The sequence below is a fragment of the Pygocentrus nattereri genome, chromosome 3 (assembly GCF_015220715.1).
Source record: "Pygocentrus nattereri isolate fPygNat1 chromosome 3, fPygNat1.pri, whole genome shotgun sequence".
NCBI classification, from domain to species: Eukaryota; Metazoa; Chordata; class Actinopteri; order Characiformes; family Serrasalmidae; genus Pygocentrus; species Pygocentrus nattereri.
In genome coordinates, this window is record NC_051213.1 from 35,949,072 (window position 1) to 35,965,750 (window position 16,679).

General features: G+C 40.3%; 1 protein-coding gene across 1 annotated transcript; it reads left to right on the top strand.

The window, feature by feature from the left end:
- Positions 1 to 1,525: 1,525 nt before the first annotated feature.
- Positions 1,526 to 16,383, top strand: LOC108429236 (terminal nucleotidyltransferase 4A-like). Its single transcript, XM_017700856.2, has 13 exons — positions 1,526 to 3,158; positions 3,885 to 4,008; positions 5,120 to 5,166; positions 5,262 to 5,382; positions 5,691 to 5,798; positions 6,106 to 6,234; positions 9,282 to 9,495; positions 9,664 to 9,790; positions 12,071 to 12,174; positions 12,412 to 12,569; positions 13,591 to 13,719; positions 14,236 to 14,406; positions 15,211 to 16,383. Exons 1-13 carry the CDS (start codon positions 2,500 to 2,502, stop codon positions 15,367 to 15,369), a joined length of 2,250 nt encoding a protein of 749 aa, XP_017556345.2. The 5' UTR covers positions 1,526 to 2,499; the 3' UTR covers positions 15,370 to 16,383.
- The last annotated feature ends 296 nt before the right edge of the window (positions 16,384 to 16,679 follow it).

Sequence of the window (16,679 nt, forward strand, 5' to 3'; positions counted from 1 at the left end):
TAGGACATGGTCCCACTGAAAGTTCCAGTAACATTTGGCGAATTTTAGGCACTTGAGTCCTGACGGCAGAGGCTTCCTACTGGCAACACCCCAAGAAACAAGTGATGTTTGTGTTTGGGGAGATGTTCTGACCCCAAGACCTGACTACTGTCTGCAATTACCCATCTGTGATTGTTAGGGAGTCTTTGTGCACTCAGACCATCCTCTTCACTGTACTGGGGTCAGTATAAATATGTCTTCTTCCTGGCAGATTCATAACATCTTCAATTGTTTTAAGCTTCCTAATTATTGCCATGATAGTCAAATTGGGCATTTTCAACTGCTTAGCTATTTTCTTGTAGCCATTTGCTGATTTGTGCAGTTCAACAAGTTTTTGTCACATTATTGCTGTTTTCTTTGATCTTTCTCATAGCAACGGATTATGACGGATGGAGGGAATTCTGCTTGTGTTTCATCTCATATATATATATATACCCTAGTGAAACGAAGTCCTGGCTGACTATTTAAGGGTTCCTAATCACTCAAGTAAATTTTAAAATATAAAATCTGAATGGGAATTTACTTCCCACTCATAAGAATTTCCAAGGGTGCCAACAAACTGCACACAGATCAAAGAGAAAACATTTATTTCACACTGAATATCTCCCAGCATTAGACAGACCTTTCATATTTCAGTATCAATGTGTCCCCATGGACAAAACAAGGTGCATAAATGGTTTGGTGAGGAAGAGTGGCCTGCACAGAGGTCTGGCCTTCAGTAAAAGTACAGAAGTACTAAAAGGACTATAAGTACAAATACTTCTGATAAAATTACTTGAGAACAACTGCACATCATCCAGCTACATATGAAGTTGACATTTATGTCTGTGGTCATGTACTACTCAGTCTACTCAGTACTGCTTGCAGTAACTTGCAGGACTTTTACCTTTGTGAAGTATTTCTAAAAGGTACTTTTGCACTTTTACTTTTAACAAGCAGCCTTTTTTCCAGACTTAGACAAACAATGAAATAGACTTTAACATGCTAATGTGCAGGCCAAAATGAGCTTTGTGCACTGTAATGGTGATAAAAACAGATTACATTTTCTATAAATTATTACAAAATAAAACCTTTCTTGGGCCCCTCATAGAGATACTGACAAAACTGTACATCCACACAAAGATTTTCTTAATAACCACAGCAGTTGGATACACCCATGAATCACTGAAAGATCTAACCAGTTACCTTCCATCAACACTACATGGACCGTTCTTATAGAGAAACCATGTCACCCATGGATTCTTAACAACCTGCAATGTGATATATTCATTATTTATCATGTATGTCTAACATGAACATTTCGATACTGGTAGGTGGCGCATGACTTTTCAGAGGAAACAAGTATTGTAAATGAGATCTCCACTTAATCTCGTGTTCTAAACATGGTGAAGTCCTGACTGAAATCAGAGTGAGACTTAAGCCATTTTCTCCTGTTTATGAAATTTGGCTTTAGGGGGAAGAGTGCAGATCAGTGATCTTTCATTAATACATGACTGAGATCTGCTTTATTTATGAGTAGCATATTTATTCATTTATGCACATATGCACACATTTGCACTTTATATACACCTGTCCTTGTACTTTATTATATAAATCCCCTTATTTTTATGTTTTATATTTCTCTATATTATTCTATTCTGAAGCTTGATTTGATTTGTTTGAGACAATCTTAAGAAAGATGTTTTCCTCTAGTTTGGAGTATACATTACACTGTCTTACTGTATTTTTGATAGTGTTTACACACACACACACACACACACACACACATATATATATGTGTGTATGTATATAGTTTTTTGACAGTGTTTCTGGTGGGCGTTCATATTTTGAACTGGGGCCTAGTTTTGTCCGTACGCCACTGTACAAGCCTGTTACGGATCACTGTAAGAGCGATTCTGAGAGGAAACGTTAGACTCATGACAGCCCTGTGGAAACCCTCACATAAACCCTTTATAAACGAGGCTTTCGTGTCATAAGTGGAGGTCTAGGCGGTGAGCCCACCCTCAGATCTGCAGTCTGATGATCAGATCGTGAGATCGAAGCTCGGTCTTTTCCGCCGGGCTGGGTCCTCCGACTGTCTGCATGGGAAGGTCTCAGTGTTGTGGGTGTGTTCGAGAAAGAGTTTAAAAATCCCACACATGCGCACAACGGGCTCCAGACCCCCTCTTTCTCACATACACACACACGGAGAAGCACACACTCACTCTTACACACTCTTCTTGCGCCATATTGGAGTGCTAACGGAGCGGAGCCATTCAGCGCTGTAACCCGCTAGCACAGCTCGGCTAGCGGCTACTCCGGACTCTTAGCCCCGCTTCTGCTCGGCGCTTTTTAAACCTCTTCGCGGTTCCTGAAACTCCCCCAGGCGTCGGCTTTTATCCCCCAGGCGAGTGTTTTTCCAGTGTCTGGGTCGTTTTGTTTGTGTGCGTTTTCCTCTCTCTTTCGGAGCCGTTCGCTCTGATGGACCCGAGGCTCACCTGGATCCAGCCCGAGCAGAAGGGACCTGCTAACGCTCTGTGGATGCGGGTGTGGGAAACCTCGCAGGGCTTCCGGACCGGGACGAACCGGGCCGGCTCACCCACCATGGCGTCTAGTTTTTCGAAGAACAGCCCCGGCGTGGTTCCGCCGGTACCGTGCTTCTCCGGCCACCATCACCTCGCTAACGGCAGCGCCGTCTCCTCCGGCTTCTGCCCGATGGTGGACTCCTGCGGCGTGATCGAGCTGGCCAACGGCGCGATAAAGGCTCCCCAGAAGGACGGCTCTCTGTCCCCGACCGAGTCCGCCGACTCGGAAACGGACAGTCCCAAGTCGGACTCCTCTGGAACTTTAGCCAAACTTCATTTCGATTTCGTCGAGCATTTGCACAACATTAACAACTACCTGCATCACCGTCGCCACCAGCAGCAGCAGCAGCTCCATCCCCACACATCTCTGCAACCACACTTCCACCGGCACGTCCCCTCGAAAGACCTCCAGCAGAACCACCACCAGGCCAGAAAGAAGAGCGACAACAAAGCCAGCACCTACGGCATCACCTACCTGCTCTCCAGCTCCAACGCCAACCACTTCTGTTCAGGGACACCGTGGAAGACGAGACGATACAGCCCCAGTATTAACGGGTGAGCTCGGTCTCTGACCCCCCTCGCCACCACCAGACCCTGTAGGTCGCCGTGGAAGTCCAGTCCCGCCGGATAGAGCAGCAACACCCAACATGTCGTGTTGGTTTTTTCTCTTTCCTTTTCTGGTTATGGCAGCATGGCAAAATTTGGACTCAGTATCTCGAAATAATGACTTGAATCAAAACCTCAACATACTAAGATGAAACTATACCAAAATAACGAGTTAAGTCTTAAGTAATTCTTGACTTTTAAGTAAGTCAAGTTGTTAAAAACACAAGACATGTCGAGATACTGAGATGTGGAGAAAGTTAATTTGAGATACTAAGTCCGAGTTTTGACACACTGCTGCTGGAAGCGCACGTTTAATCAGTCTGAGCTCTTCACTGGTCACCAGATGCAGCCTTAATGCTTTAGCTTAACTTTCCCTTTAACCCTTCATTATTTCAGCCAATGCAAAATGCTTCTACCTGCAATTCAGGATCAAGAAAGCCACCTTGCAGTGAAACCTACGTGGGGCTATCCATGCCCGTGTTGTGCTTTGTCGTTAAAATATTGGTACTGTTGGAGGTTCCTCCACCGTTCCTTCAGGGTGCTGAAGTTTTAATTTCTGCTTTTCACCTTTAGTGATTTGTGAAGAGCATCTCCTCCTGATCTGTGCCTTTTTGCCAGGCTGGGTGGGCTCAGTGCTCCTGTTCACCTGCCTCTGTCCTGTTCATTTTCCTCTAGGCTCCATGAAGAGATAGTGGACTTCTACCACTTCATGTCCCCGCGGCCGGAGGAAGAGGCAATGAGGAGAGATGTGGTGAACCGTGTTGAGACTGTGATAAAAAGCCTGTGGCCTACAGCTAACGTGGGTAACACTGCTTGGGCCTGAGATTATGTGCTCTGGAAGCTGATGCAGTATGTCCGTTGTGTACCAAGCTTCAGTAACTTTTGTGGGAGCTGCAATTTGAACCTTCTTTTCAGATGGCTTGCAATAGATTTTAAGTTTGGTACAGATAAAAATAATTACTTTTATTCATTTTTTCATATCAAATGATGCTAATGCTAGTACTCGGGTTTTCTTACTTGCACGTAAAAAAGGTTTTAGGTCAGATCTTTTAATAGTCTCTATTGGCTTGCTTCACTTTTCTCTGTTGATACTGAGTGCTATCTCTGATAATTACAGAAGGAGAACTTGGGGTTTTCTTACAGTTGGTGAGCCTTTAGCCTTGCCACTTCAAGCCTCTTGAAGCTAGATCATCTGATAGAGATGGCATACAGTAGCAAGAGTATTGGGCTAATATTGGCAGGAAAAGGGTGGTTTGGTTCTGGAAGGAAAAAAAAAAACATTTAAGCTTATACAGCTATAAGCTAAAAACGCAGTGAGAGCAAGGCACTTTAGTATAGATCTGTTACAGGACTGGATTTCTTTCTGTGGGGTAGTGTTTGAGTAGTTGAAGCATGATCAGATTAATTTCAGTTGTTCCTCAAGTTGTACTGAATATATATCAGAAAAGTGCAGTATTATGGCACCACTCGATGTGGCTTTGCAGTGGTTTTGTAGGCCTCTCTGAGCCAAAGTGAAAAGCATTGGAGGTTGAAGTTGACAAGCGCAAGAGAAAATGCTCCATTTCAGCATTTGCCAGTGTGTTGTCTTACAGCCACATGCACTTCAGCTTTTCTTCCAAAAGGATGCATCATGTGGTAGTTTTTCATCCTGTCCTGTATTTAATGAGGTGGAGGGTTTGTGGTGATGCTTGCACAAGCAGTCTGTGATTTAGATAGCTGGTAGCATAGCTATTGCTGTAGAACTACAACCACAAGGTAGTAGGAGCGGTCGTGGTATTCTTTAACATCACTCACTTTCTAAGTTTTCTAGCCAAAATGATGCCCTTGTCGGATTTCAGATGTTCAGATCTGTTAGCTGTCAAATGAATGACTCTTTAAAATCTAATGTACAGTTTAATTTTTTTATTCAGGTACGTATTTATGGCAGCTTCAGTTATGGACTATATCTCCCAACAAGGTGATGAACTGAATCTCATTTAAAATCTTGTTAATTTATATGTATGTTGTTTAATAAACAGTTATTAGTAATCACCTCTTTCTTTGATCTGACAGTGACATTGACCTGGTGGTGTTTGGGAAGTGGGAGCGGCCTCCTCTACAGCAGCTTGACCAGGCCTTGAGGCAGCAGGACTTTGTCGAGCCTTTCTCCATCAAAATACTGGATAAAGCTACAGTAAGTCTTCCGAATTTAAAATACTTCAGAAAGCTACACACTTGGGCCAAAAGCTTTGATTTGTTGTGTTTACCTAATTGCGGTGTATGTCTTTGTACTTAGTAAAAGAACAGAAATCCCAGTTACTCAACACACTAATAATAGAAGCCAGTGACCAGTTGCTTCAGCACTTCTGTTCTTTTTCTATGTACAGGGAACCACATCAAGCTTATTGTCTGTGAAAATTGAAAGTCTACTACATATGACAGGTTACCATAACAGTACAACACAGTCCCATTGTAAAAATAATGGATGGGTGTTCTCCGCAGGTTCCTATAATTAAACTCACTGACACAAAAACGGAGGTGAAAGTGGACATCAGCTTTAATGTAGAGAGTGGAGTCAAAGCTGCATGCTTTATTAAGGAAAACCTGAAGGTAAGTTTTTATTTTCAGTCCGGAATAGTAACTTCAGTGCAGTAGAGTTGTCTGCTGAATGATATACTGAGAAATTGTTTATATTAAATTATAATTGTATATATTATGATATCTTTTATATAGAAGATGCCGTGTCCTGTTTTTAGCTGGTGATGCTTAGTAAGCTTTTTGTTTCATTGAAAAACCTAATTCCTCTTGCAGCCTTTGGGAGTACTGATTATGAAGCAAAGTCACTTTTTTAGAATTCAAAAAATGCATCTGATGAATTTTTGTTCTCTCTCTCTCTGTCTCTGTCTCTGTCTCTCAGAAATACTCAGTGCTGCCATACCTGATCTTTGTTTTGAAGCAGTTCCTACTGCAGAGAGATCTAAATGAAGTGTTCACTGGAGGCATCAGTTCCTACTGCCTCATTTTAATGGCCATCAGCTTCTTACAGGTGAGGGAGGGGGAAAAAAAATCCTGGTGAATCTCAACTGCATGCAGTTGTAAGCAAATACAAAGTCCATATAGAGAAGTCTGTCCACTCAAAAAAACAAAACTGAAATCTAAATAGTTTTAAAAACGTATTTAAAACCTGCGATAAAATCTCATCGTTTTGGCTCAGTAACACACAAACTTACAAGCGTTTTCATTCAGGTTCCAATCGGTGACAGGTCTCCTCCTATATACCATCTGGGGCAAATATCCATCTGTGGCACTTTGACTGCCTTGCTGAGAAACTAAATCAAATTTCACCGCTAAAGAATGGCTTTAATGGTTTTCATAGCCAAACAGTTTTGTGCTCCTGTTCAATGGTAGATGGGATGCAACACATTGGAAGTGATGTTTGCCTACTTTTAGTCATGTTCTATTCTTACCTTACAAGCTCTGTTCTGGAAAACTACACAAACACTGCATTATGTAGTTTATGCATCACTTCTATTGTATTAGTACACAACTTGGTGCAAACCAAAGGTCAAACTGCTGAAATGAGAAATTGAGAGAACAGTATGAAGATGTAGACAACAAAAGGATAACAGCAATGCAAATATGTAGATGACTCCTTTTTTTGGTCCTTGTTAAAACTTTGGCTACATCATTATGCGCAAGTTTGTAAATAGACAGTAAGCAATGACTTGCGATGACCTAGTTTGGCAAACATGGACCAGTCTCTTGGAATCTTGCAGTGAAAGGAAAGGTCTAGTGTGTGAAATGTTTCTAATGCGAAAGAATGCGGTTCTGGAGACTTTAATGGTTTTTTTTTTTTTTCTTTTTCTTTTTTTTTTCTTTTTCTTAAATCACATTTCACTCTTTGCTTTACATATTGGTGGATTTCCAATACCCCCCCTTAGTGCCAGCAAGCAAAGTCCCCCTCAGTTTCCCCCTCCCACCATTCAGTATAAAATATTACCATTCAGCTAATAATTTGTAGCTGGACACTGAGTCAGTCTGTAAATAATGTAACTAAGGATAACTGAATAGTCTGCTATGGAAACCAATTCCATGTATTGTGTGAGCATTATCAAATGGTGGCATATACATAGGTTGTTGCCCTCAAGGACACATCATCAATACCTTTACATGAGGAACATGGTTTGTAATATATTAATTATGCAAATTGTTGCAGTTATCAATTTTTAAGTTGACTCCATATCCCCATGTCTCTCAGTGCACAAGGGAAAACAATGGGCCAATTATAGAACTCTGGGGCATCCCATAGAGTACATCATGCTTCTGTTTAGCAAGACTGAAAAACTCCATGTTTATCAGATGTTCAAAAGCAGATTAGAACTGTATCAGAAATTATAGTATAATTTTCAGGGTGCTTTCCTAGGAAGTTGTGGTTGACTGTGCCAAGAGTCAAGAACAACAAGAACCAAAACGTTTTCTCTATTGCCATTTTCTCTTAACTCTAACAAGAGCTCTGTCCCGCGAATACTTTTTCCTGGATAAAGACATTTCTGTTTTTAATTAGTGCTGGCAATTTGCTCTACAATTGACCATTTACAAGATGTATATTAATATGCTTCTCAATCCAGTCACAGCCATCTCTAAATGGTCTAATTAGCCAGAATTATTAGAAGAGATGGTTAAGAGGTGTTGGTGAGGAATGTATAATGCCTGATCATCTGAAAGGTAGTACTGATTTGGTTTTTTTTTTTTTTAAATACTATTTATTTATTTATTTATTTATTTATTTTGCTGAAGTTGAAAGTTTAATCATTATAATAAGAAATGTAATGACAAACGTTCAGATCAGTTACCTAAATAAGTCAGTTTTTCTGCTGCTTAGCTGCTGTTAACTTGATAAATCAGACATATTAACTGCAAGGACTCTGCAAGGTAAACATAAATAGAAATGCACTTGTCATTCTTTGTATTGCTTCATTAAAGTTTAAGACTTTCATACAAAAGTCGTCCTCAGCAGCTTCTCAGTTGCTCTGACTAGCTCCAATGTTATCTTGGCTTTAACTTGAGTGTTGGCTCGTTTGAAGGGGTCACTATCTTGGATTAAACCGCTTCCTTATCAAACATGAGTACCTATCGCTTTATTAGCCAGTCAAACGTAAAAGATTCCTGGGTTGTAATGAATGTAAACATGGTTTTCAGAAAACTTGATTTAAATTGGTCTGTATTTGTCTCGTCAGTTTTCACACGTGTCTGCACTGAAAATACTGTAACGCCAGTTTTTTTTTTTTTTTTTAAATAATAGAATGTTATCAGAGGTACTTCTGTGTCATTCGGAGGTTTCTTTTGTACTACTGAACGGTTTAGTCTGTTAGCACTAGTGGTTTGACCTAAATGTTTGACAGACAACGCAGCAATAACTTGGAAATGGGGCTGCTGCTTTGCTGACTTTGCAATCAGTCAGTTAATAAGAGTGTCTGAAAATATTTGCCCCAACATCAATGTTTGTGCATGTTCCCCAAATGGCCTTTTGCTTGTTTTGGGACTGTCAAAAGCTGAATTCTGGGACCTTACAGTCTTGGTTACTGTGGCTCAAAGGTTGGAACCACTAATCTGTAATTTAAATCAGTTTTTGGATAAAATATTTTATTGTTTAATCTTGGTAATGGCTAAAGCATGCTTTTGAGCAGGTATGAACTGATTGAGAGTTGTGGGCTGGTGCTGCTAACGAAAATTCTGCTGAGGCATAAACATTTATAAGATTTTAATTATAAAACTGGGTCCAGATCTCATAGGGTTACAAAGGCAGTAAAATGAATGACTTCTGACATGGTCGCAGTAGCCTTGTATAGTCTAGATATTCTGCTCTTGCACAGCACAATAAATGCATCATCAGATTTTTAAAATGTCAGATATAAACAGATATCTGATTGTTTTTGCTTTATTTTATATAATTGTACTTATTTTGTAGCACATCGGTCAATACCAATAAATTTCCCATGTCAGTTATGCATCCAGCTTTTTACGTGCAGACAACTCATTTTAAAACTTGATTTAGACCTTAATCCAACCCCCCCTTACTGTTCTGTGTTTCAGCTCCACCCCAGAATCGACTGCAAGAGCTCTAATATCAATCTAGGCATTTTGCTCATCGAATTCTTTGAGTTGTATGGTAGAAATTTTAACTACCTGAAGACAGGTATCCGTGTGAAGAATGGGGGGGCGTACCTTGCCAAGGAAGAGATGATGAAGGCCATGACTAATGGATATAGACCCTCAATGCTGTGTATCGAGGACCCAAGCTCACAAGGTGTGTGTTTTGAAGTGTTTGTTTAAGAGTCCCTGATATGGTTATAATGAATCTCTATTTAGTCAAACAGAAATCTCCATTCCTGCATTAGCGTCTGCTGTAGTTATGTGCATGATAAGAGTTGTGGGCTTAATAGATGGTTAGTTCTCTTATGTGTGTCTGTCTCAGGTAATGATGTAGGTCGCAGCTCTTACGGTGCCATGCAGGTTAAGCAGGTGTTTGACTACGCTTACATTGTCCTGAGTCACGCCGTCTCTCCCCTGGCCCGCTCCTATCCCAACAAAGACATGGAAAGGTCAGTTTCTAACCCAACGGTTAAAGGTGAAATAGTCATTTACCTGGATACAACAGTCTGGCTGATATGCTGTAATACAGTCCCTGACAGAAGTTCTGTCGCTTATCCATGTTATGGAAACAAGCTTATAACCTGACTTTAAATTCATCCATTGGTTTTAGAAATGACTCATATGAAATTTACGAAAATAAATTTGCTTCACTGCAGAAATATTGATCATTTAATGAACGCAGAAAGGTCAGATTTTGGCAAGTCAAGGTTTGTCGCCTTGTCATATAATGCACCCAATCCTAGTTTACAGCCTCACCTGTGCTCACGAATTGATCGGTTAATTAGTGGGTATGTATAAAAAGAACCCCAGCACCCCAGACCTTCACTTGAACTGCAGCTTGACCTCTGACAACATGCCAAAGATCCACCCTGCGACCAAAGCCTTGATTATCAAGAGGCTGAAGACCAGATCCACTGCAGAGGTGGCTGGCACCTTTCAATGTGCCTCAGCGTCGAGTACAAAGAATTAAAAAAAAGATTTGAAGAGACTGGAGATATTTTTGACAAGCCCAGGTCCAGTAGACCCCACAAGACAACTGCTCAGGAGGAACGTTTGTTGGTTAGAAAATCCAAAGCCAGCCCCTCTCAGCCTGGTCACCTCAAGTCCTTGTGTCAACTAGAACAGAACTCGAAATGGCCTTCATGGTTGAATCAGTGCCCAGAAGCCAGCACTAAACAAAAGGCAATTAAAAAAAAAACTGTGTGGCATTTGCCAAGGCCCACAGCCTGCTAAACGTATGGACGCTGGAAAAGTGGCAGAAGATTTCTCAGATGAATCTTCAGTTGAATTACACCACAGCCCCCGCAAATACTGCAGGAGACCTACTGGAGCCCGTATGGATCCAAGATTCACCCAGAAAACAGTTAAGTTTGGTGGTGGAAAGATCATGGTCTGGGGTTACATTGTATGGGGCTGTGCGAAACCTTTGCAAGGTGGAAGGCAATATCAATAGCCTAAAATATCAAGACATATTAGCTACCTCTTACATTCCCAATCATAAAAGGGGTCAAATTTTGCAGCAGGATGGTCTCCATCTCATACATCCATCTCTACATCAAAGTTCCTCAAGGCAAAGAAGATAAAGGTGCTCCAGTACTGGCCAGCCCAGTCACCAGACATTAACATCATTGAGCATGTTTGGGGTAGGATGAAAGAAGCTTGGAAGACAAAACCAAAGAATCTTGAACTCTGGGAGGCATGTAAGACTGCATTCTTTGCTATTCCTGATGACTTCATCAATAAATTGTATGAATCATCGTCGAACCGCATGGATGCAGGCCTTTTTATCAAATATGGCTCTAATAGCACCACAACGTCATTCACCAATGTGATAAAAATATCTTTTGTATTTGTAGTAAATTATTTTTTGATTTTCACATTTCTTTCTGTGGGCAACAACTTTTTGTCTTGCCAAAATCTGACCTTTCTGTGCTCATTAAATGATCAATATTTCTGCAGTGAAGCAAATTTATTTTCATAAATTAAACCTCATTTGGGAGGGTTTCAGCTTTCATAGGAGTCATTTCTAAAACCAATGGATGAATTTAGTCAGGTTATAAGCTTTTGTTTCCACAATATGGATAAGCGACAGAACTTCTGTCAGGGACTGTATACAGGAGTAAAAAGAAGTACAGAAAATCAGAGTATGGGAACTGTATCAAAATCTTGATTAAAAACGTAATTATGAAGCTAAAAATGTACTTGAGTGAAAAGTAAATAAGAATCTATGAAGTACATAAAAAGAGGTAAATGTTTTACCAAATAATTAAAACTGTTTTGATGTTATTTCTTTGTGTGGCAATAAATCAGCTGTACTGATCTCCACACAAATATACATTAGCGTAGTTGTTAGCAGTTTAATTTTGTCGTAAATTTCATATAGTAAATCAAAATGAAGAAATTTGTATGAAGTATTTACACACTGGTTAGTCAAGTACTTGAGCATGCTGTTATCTGTAGAAATAGGAGACAAGAATCAAGCTTCAAGATGCCCACCACTGTTTTTAAGTTGGCAATGTATTATTATTATTATTATTATTATTATTATTATTATTATTATTATTATTATTATATATTTGGAAATGTTATCCTGTGTTGGCTTTTTTGTGTCCTTTTCATCTCAACATTCAAGTGAATACAAACTGAAGATGGTAGTTTCCTCTCTGATGTGGATAGAAATTCAGTAGTTGTGTTGAATGGTCTTTAATGATCTTTATTTTTTCCTTTAGCACACTAGGCCGGATAATCAGACTGACCCAGGAGGTGATTGACTACAGGGAGCGGATTATCAAGAAATGGGCAAATGGACACAATACCAAAATAAACCACGGTCGTGAGTTCAGTTTTTATAAAATCGACTTACAGCAAACACATTTCAGAATGGAAGTCACAACCATCTCCTTTTTGGTTGTTTTTAAGTTAATTGGATAAGTTAAAGTAAAAAAAGTAAAGAGAAGGGAAAAAAAAGATTGAACAGTTCATTTGACTTTCTCTTTTTGCATTTCACCAGAATTACTGACTCTCTGAAATGGCTTTGTGTTTAAATCACTGTTTTAACTGTGTTGAACAGTTGCTCAGCTCGGAGGTGATTCAGAGGAGCAGCAGAGAGACTCATCATCTCCTCAGAGTGCTGATTCCATCATGTCTCTGTCCAGCCCTCAGCAGCACTCCTCGCCGTCATCCTCGTCCTCTTCTTCCTCTGTTTGCTCCTTGTCAGGAAGTGACATTGTAAGTGTGCAGAGTTCTTTTGTGTTTCTTTTTGATCTCATTGTTCTGAAGTCCTGTTTTTGGTAACATTCACTAGAAATGCAATGAAACTGCTTATGAAACACAAGATACCAGCAAGTTTAAAAAGATACAAAATGTGTAAACTTTGTTATATTAGTGGGTCAGAGTACCCACTAACTTCAATTTGTTATATAGTAGACCATTGCTGCTCAAAGTCACGAGGAAGAGAGTTAGTCACGTGATCCATGGAAAGCAAATAGATTGACCACAAACAATTTTCCTTAATACTGTTTTGCTGTCATTTTGTGTAATGGTTCTTGTCTTTCATTCTTTCATTCATTCAATCTTCTATTTAAATGTGGACAGCGAGACATGTATCCATTCACACCTGGCATTTCCATGTGTCATGCATCTCCATTGACCACGTGATATTTCGTGGCTGGAGGAAAGGGACAACCCATATTTGTCAGCCTCTTGCTGCATTTATTGTAAGACAAAAGTTTCCATACGACTCCCTGTTCGTATAAATTTAAGGGCTGTTGCAACATTATCGATAAGCAATATAATTTTTTTTTTTTAATTATAAAATATTGTGCTGATTATTTTAGGTATCACCCAGGCCTACTTCATACTACAAAGGTTATGTGGTCATACGCGTCCCTGTCTATTTCTGAATGTGTCTCGGACACATTGTACACGGTTCATACTTGAGAGGCAGATTATGCATAAACTACGTTATAATATTTTGGTACAGGTGCATTTTTAAATACAGCGCTAGTGCATGTGCCTAGCTCACTTTATTTATCTAGTACAATTGCAATAAAAATAAACAGACTGATTGCGTGGATCGAAAGGAAAAATGAGCTGATTCCGATCTTGGCTGATCATACATCTAAAAACGATCATGTAAGAGCGGTATTGCTTAGTTCGGGTTTTAAGTTCAGATGCTTTCTGCTCTGACTGCTCACATTGGTGTCAAGAGCCATGAAGAGAGATGGAGTGTTTTCCCTCATTTTTCCAGGACTCTGACTCTGTTCCATGTGGAACCAAGCAGCCTCAAGCTTTCCAAGAATCCACATTGCCCAGCATGCAGCAGAGGACACAAAACGGGGCAAATCCTTCTGAAACGGTTTCCTCATCCAAGGGACAGGTAGGACTGCTGGACTTTCACAGCAATGACTGGGGACAGCACTATCTCACTATGATCCTAATTCTGTCCAGCTGAATAGCATCTTGCTTTATTAACATAGTAACAAACTTTTACCTGAAATCTACTTTCACCTCTGAAGAGCTGTGCTGCTTAGGTGTAGATCTAGGGTGCAAACCTAAATTAAGGGCAGAAGAGGAGAGTTCTTGGGGGAGTTCCTTTAGGTGCCCCTGCCCCACTTTGGCTGTACAGTCCTGTCAAGAATAGTTCATTTCAAGAGATAATGAAGATGACTATATTAAAGTTTGTACATGATGTTTAGTCTCAAAGTGATGGTGTAAATTGCTTATGGCTTTGAAACCTCAATTGTCAAGAGCTCTCAACAAGCAGCGGTAGCTGCTCATTTTCAGTTTGTATGCGTGTAAAGCCTGGCGCTAGCTACTCACTGCTTCATTTTGTTTCGGTTTATGCAATTTTCCTTGACTTTATAATTTCTCGGTCTCTCTCTGTCTCTCTCAGCTGCGAAAATCGCTCCCTCCCAATGTGGTGGTTCCCCCACTTTTGCCAGGGAGACCAGCGTGTGTGGACAGGTGTGTTCCGTTTAGTGCTGGATACCGGCTGCCCACTCCAGTGGCCTCCCCTGTCTACCTCAGCCCCCTTTCGGGCCCTCACCACCAGCACTTTGCCAAGGTAAGGAGGCCTCTCCTGCTTTAGGTGTTGCCTTAATGTCACTTAGCTGGCTGGAATGGCTCTTTATTAGTGCTTTGCTTTTGTTGCTGGCTGTTATTATTAAAGAAATGAATCAGTTAGTGTGACGAGCTCGATGTAATGTTTCTTTTGGGTGTTTATCAGGCTTTTCATGTACACTGCTGTAGAATGACCTTAATCGAAAGCTGGCTTATACATCAGTTAGCAAAACCTTGTGAAAATTTTTAAAAAAAATTTTAGGTGTTTTCAGTAATGTAATATGCAGCTACCTTCAGGTATTCTGGCCTAAAACTAGAGTTTGATGGTTTTTGTTGTACTACGAATGTAGTATTCTGTAGTGCAGAGTTATTGGTTTGACAATTTATAATTTTGTATTGTTTATCAGTATTCTCTCATTGCAGTAGCCTGCATGCATTAAGCAAATACATCGCACACTCATTGGGAATCCATGTAGTGTCACCTAGTCCTGACTGTTGGCCTAGCCTATCTATGGGCTAATGAATACAACCAAGCTTCTGTTCTATCCATATTCAGCCCTAATTTATTGCCAGAGGCAAGGAATTTATTTATTTATTTATTTATTTATTTATTTATTTATTTATTTATTTATTTAGTCTTTGATCTTGCTGATCGAAGAACAAAAGTTGTTAATGTGTGAGTTGATGTGATTTAAATGTTTCAAATAGATGATTAGTTCAAGCTTGTGAAGGGATACTTGCTGAAGAGGGTCCTGTGCTTGTGTGCATTAATAGAGCTTTTTTTTTTTTTTTCCCCTACCACCTGCAGTTTAATAACGGCCAGAGGTTCGGACTGAAGGGGCCGCCGCACGCCAGCAACTTCGAGCCTGGAGTAATGCCTGGACCCCGAGCTCTTCCTCCACAGCACAACCGCAACACCTGGCGCCGCCGCAGGAGGGACACAGCACCCTCCAGCCTTAGCAGATAGAGCCTGCACTTCTGCCACGGCTCAAAGGTAGCACTTCGTTCCTTCCTAGGTGGCCGCGAAACCCTCTCCCCGCTCTCTGGCGCATGTGGTTTTGATCTCCAGGTCACAGCGTTTGCATCTAACGTGACTGACTGGCTGTTTGGATGTACTTGTTTGTTTATATGTAATCACTGTTCACCTTTTTTAATTTTTAATTTTTTTTTTTATTTGACCCTTCCTCCTCCACCTTTTTTGTGTTGTCTGGTGGCTGTAGCTTTTTATGTTTGGTAGAAGTTAAAGTTGGGTTTCTGTTTGTGGTGCACACTAAACTTTTCAACACAGCCAGGCTGTACTCGGAATAATTTTTAGTATAACTTGTGCAATATGGGTGTTTTTTATTTGGAATTTTTAGTTCATTTTTTTTTTTAATTTAATGTTTGTCAAAGTTTACATTTGTGTTATGTAATGAATGTTAAGACTGTGGTGAGGTTTATTTGATGCTCTTATGTGCATAACATTTTAGCATGTTCAAATCCAAACCATGAACGTTTCCGTGAGCCATGTGGTTTTGCGCATGCTAAAACCCTATTTATGTACTCGATTCCGTAAGACGTCCTCTCTGTGTCGGCCTGCCATACGTGCATTTCAGCTTCCGCACCAGCAGGTGGAGCCATTGTTCTTAAACTGCTCTGTGCCAAAATCCTATGGCTACTACAACCGGAGGCCTGATCGACCAAGTGTTCCTTATGTTATAGCCCACGTCTCGTCTTTTCACAGCCAGCAACGTACCAAATCACTTCTTCTTGATTTTTATACTTGATTAATGTTGACTTTTTATTTTGGGTCAGAATTGTGACTCACTGCTAATGTGTTTTTGTGGCCAGCTGATTAGTTGGGTTAGGGCACATTTCTGGGGTTAATTTAAGTCTTACTGATGTCTCATTGTCACTTTTACTTTGAGTCGAAGCTCGAGAATGAAGCGAGCATGTCCTTTAGTCCATTTCAATTGGTGTGGGTTTTTTTTTTTTTTATTATTATTATTATTATTATATATAAGGGACCTCCAAAAAAGGTTTGCTTCTTGCTTGCCCAGAGGCAAGACTAATTAGTGATTCCGTTATGGAATCTTACGCTGTCGGCTTCTCGTTCTGTCGAGTAATGCAAGGTACACAAACAAATGACCAACTGTGTAATCTTTTTGCTTCCTTTTTTAATTTTTGGGTAGAAACTGCCAAAAGTATGGCTTGCAGTTTTATTATGACTTCTGTAAAATTCTCCTGAACAGACTTTGTTGATGGCGCAGCTTGTTCCAGTGCCAAATTTTAGCCCAT

What these genes read in the sequence shown, in the direction of transcription:
- LOC108429236 (XM_017700856.2), top strand. Translation starts at nt 2,500, where the DNA reads ATGGACCCGAGGCTCACCTGGATCCAGCCCGAGCAGAAGGGACCTGCT. An exon ending in GGACTATATCTCCCAACAAG is followed by an intron (nt 5,167 to 5,261) that starts GTGATGAACTGA and finishes TTGATCTGACAG; the next exon opens with TGACATTGACCTGGTGGTGT. An exon ending in AAATACTGGATAAAGCTACA is followed by an intron (nt 5,383 to 5,690) that starts GTAAGTCTTCCG and finishes TGTTCTCCGCAG; the next exon opens with GTTCCTATAATTAAACTCAC.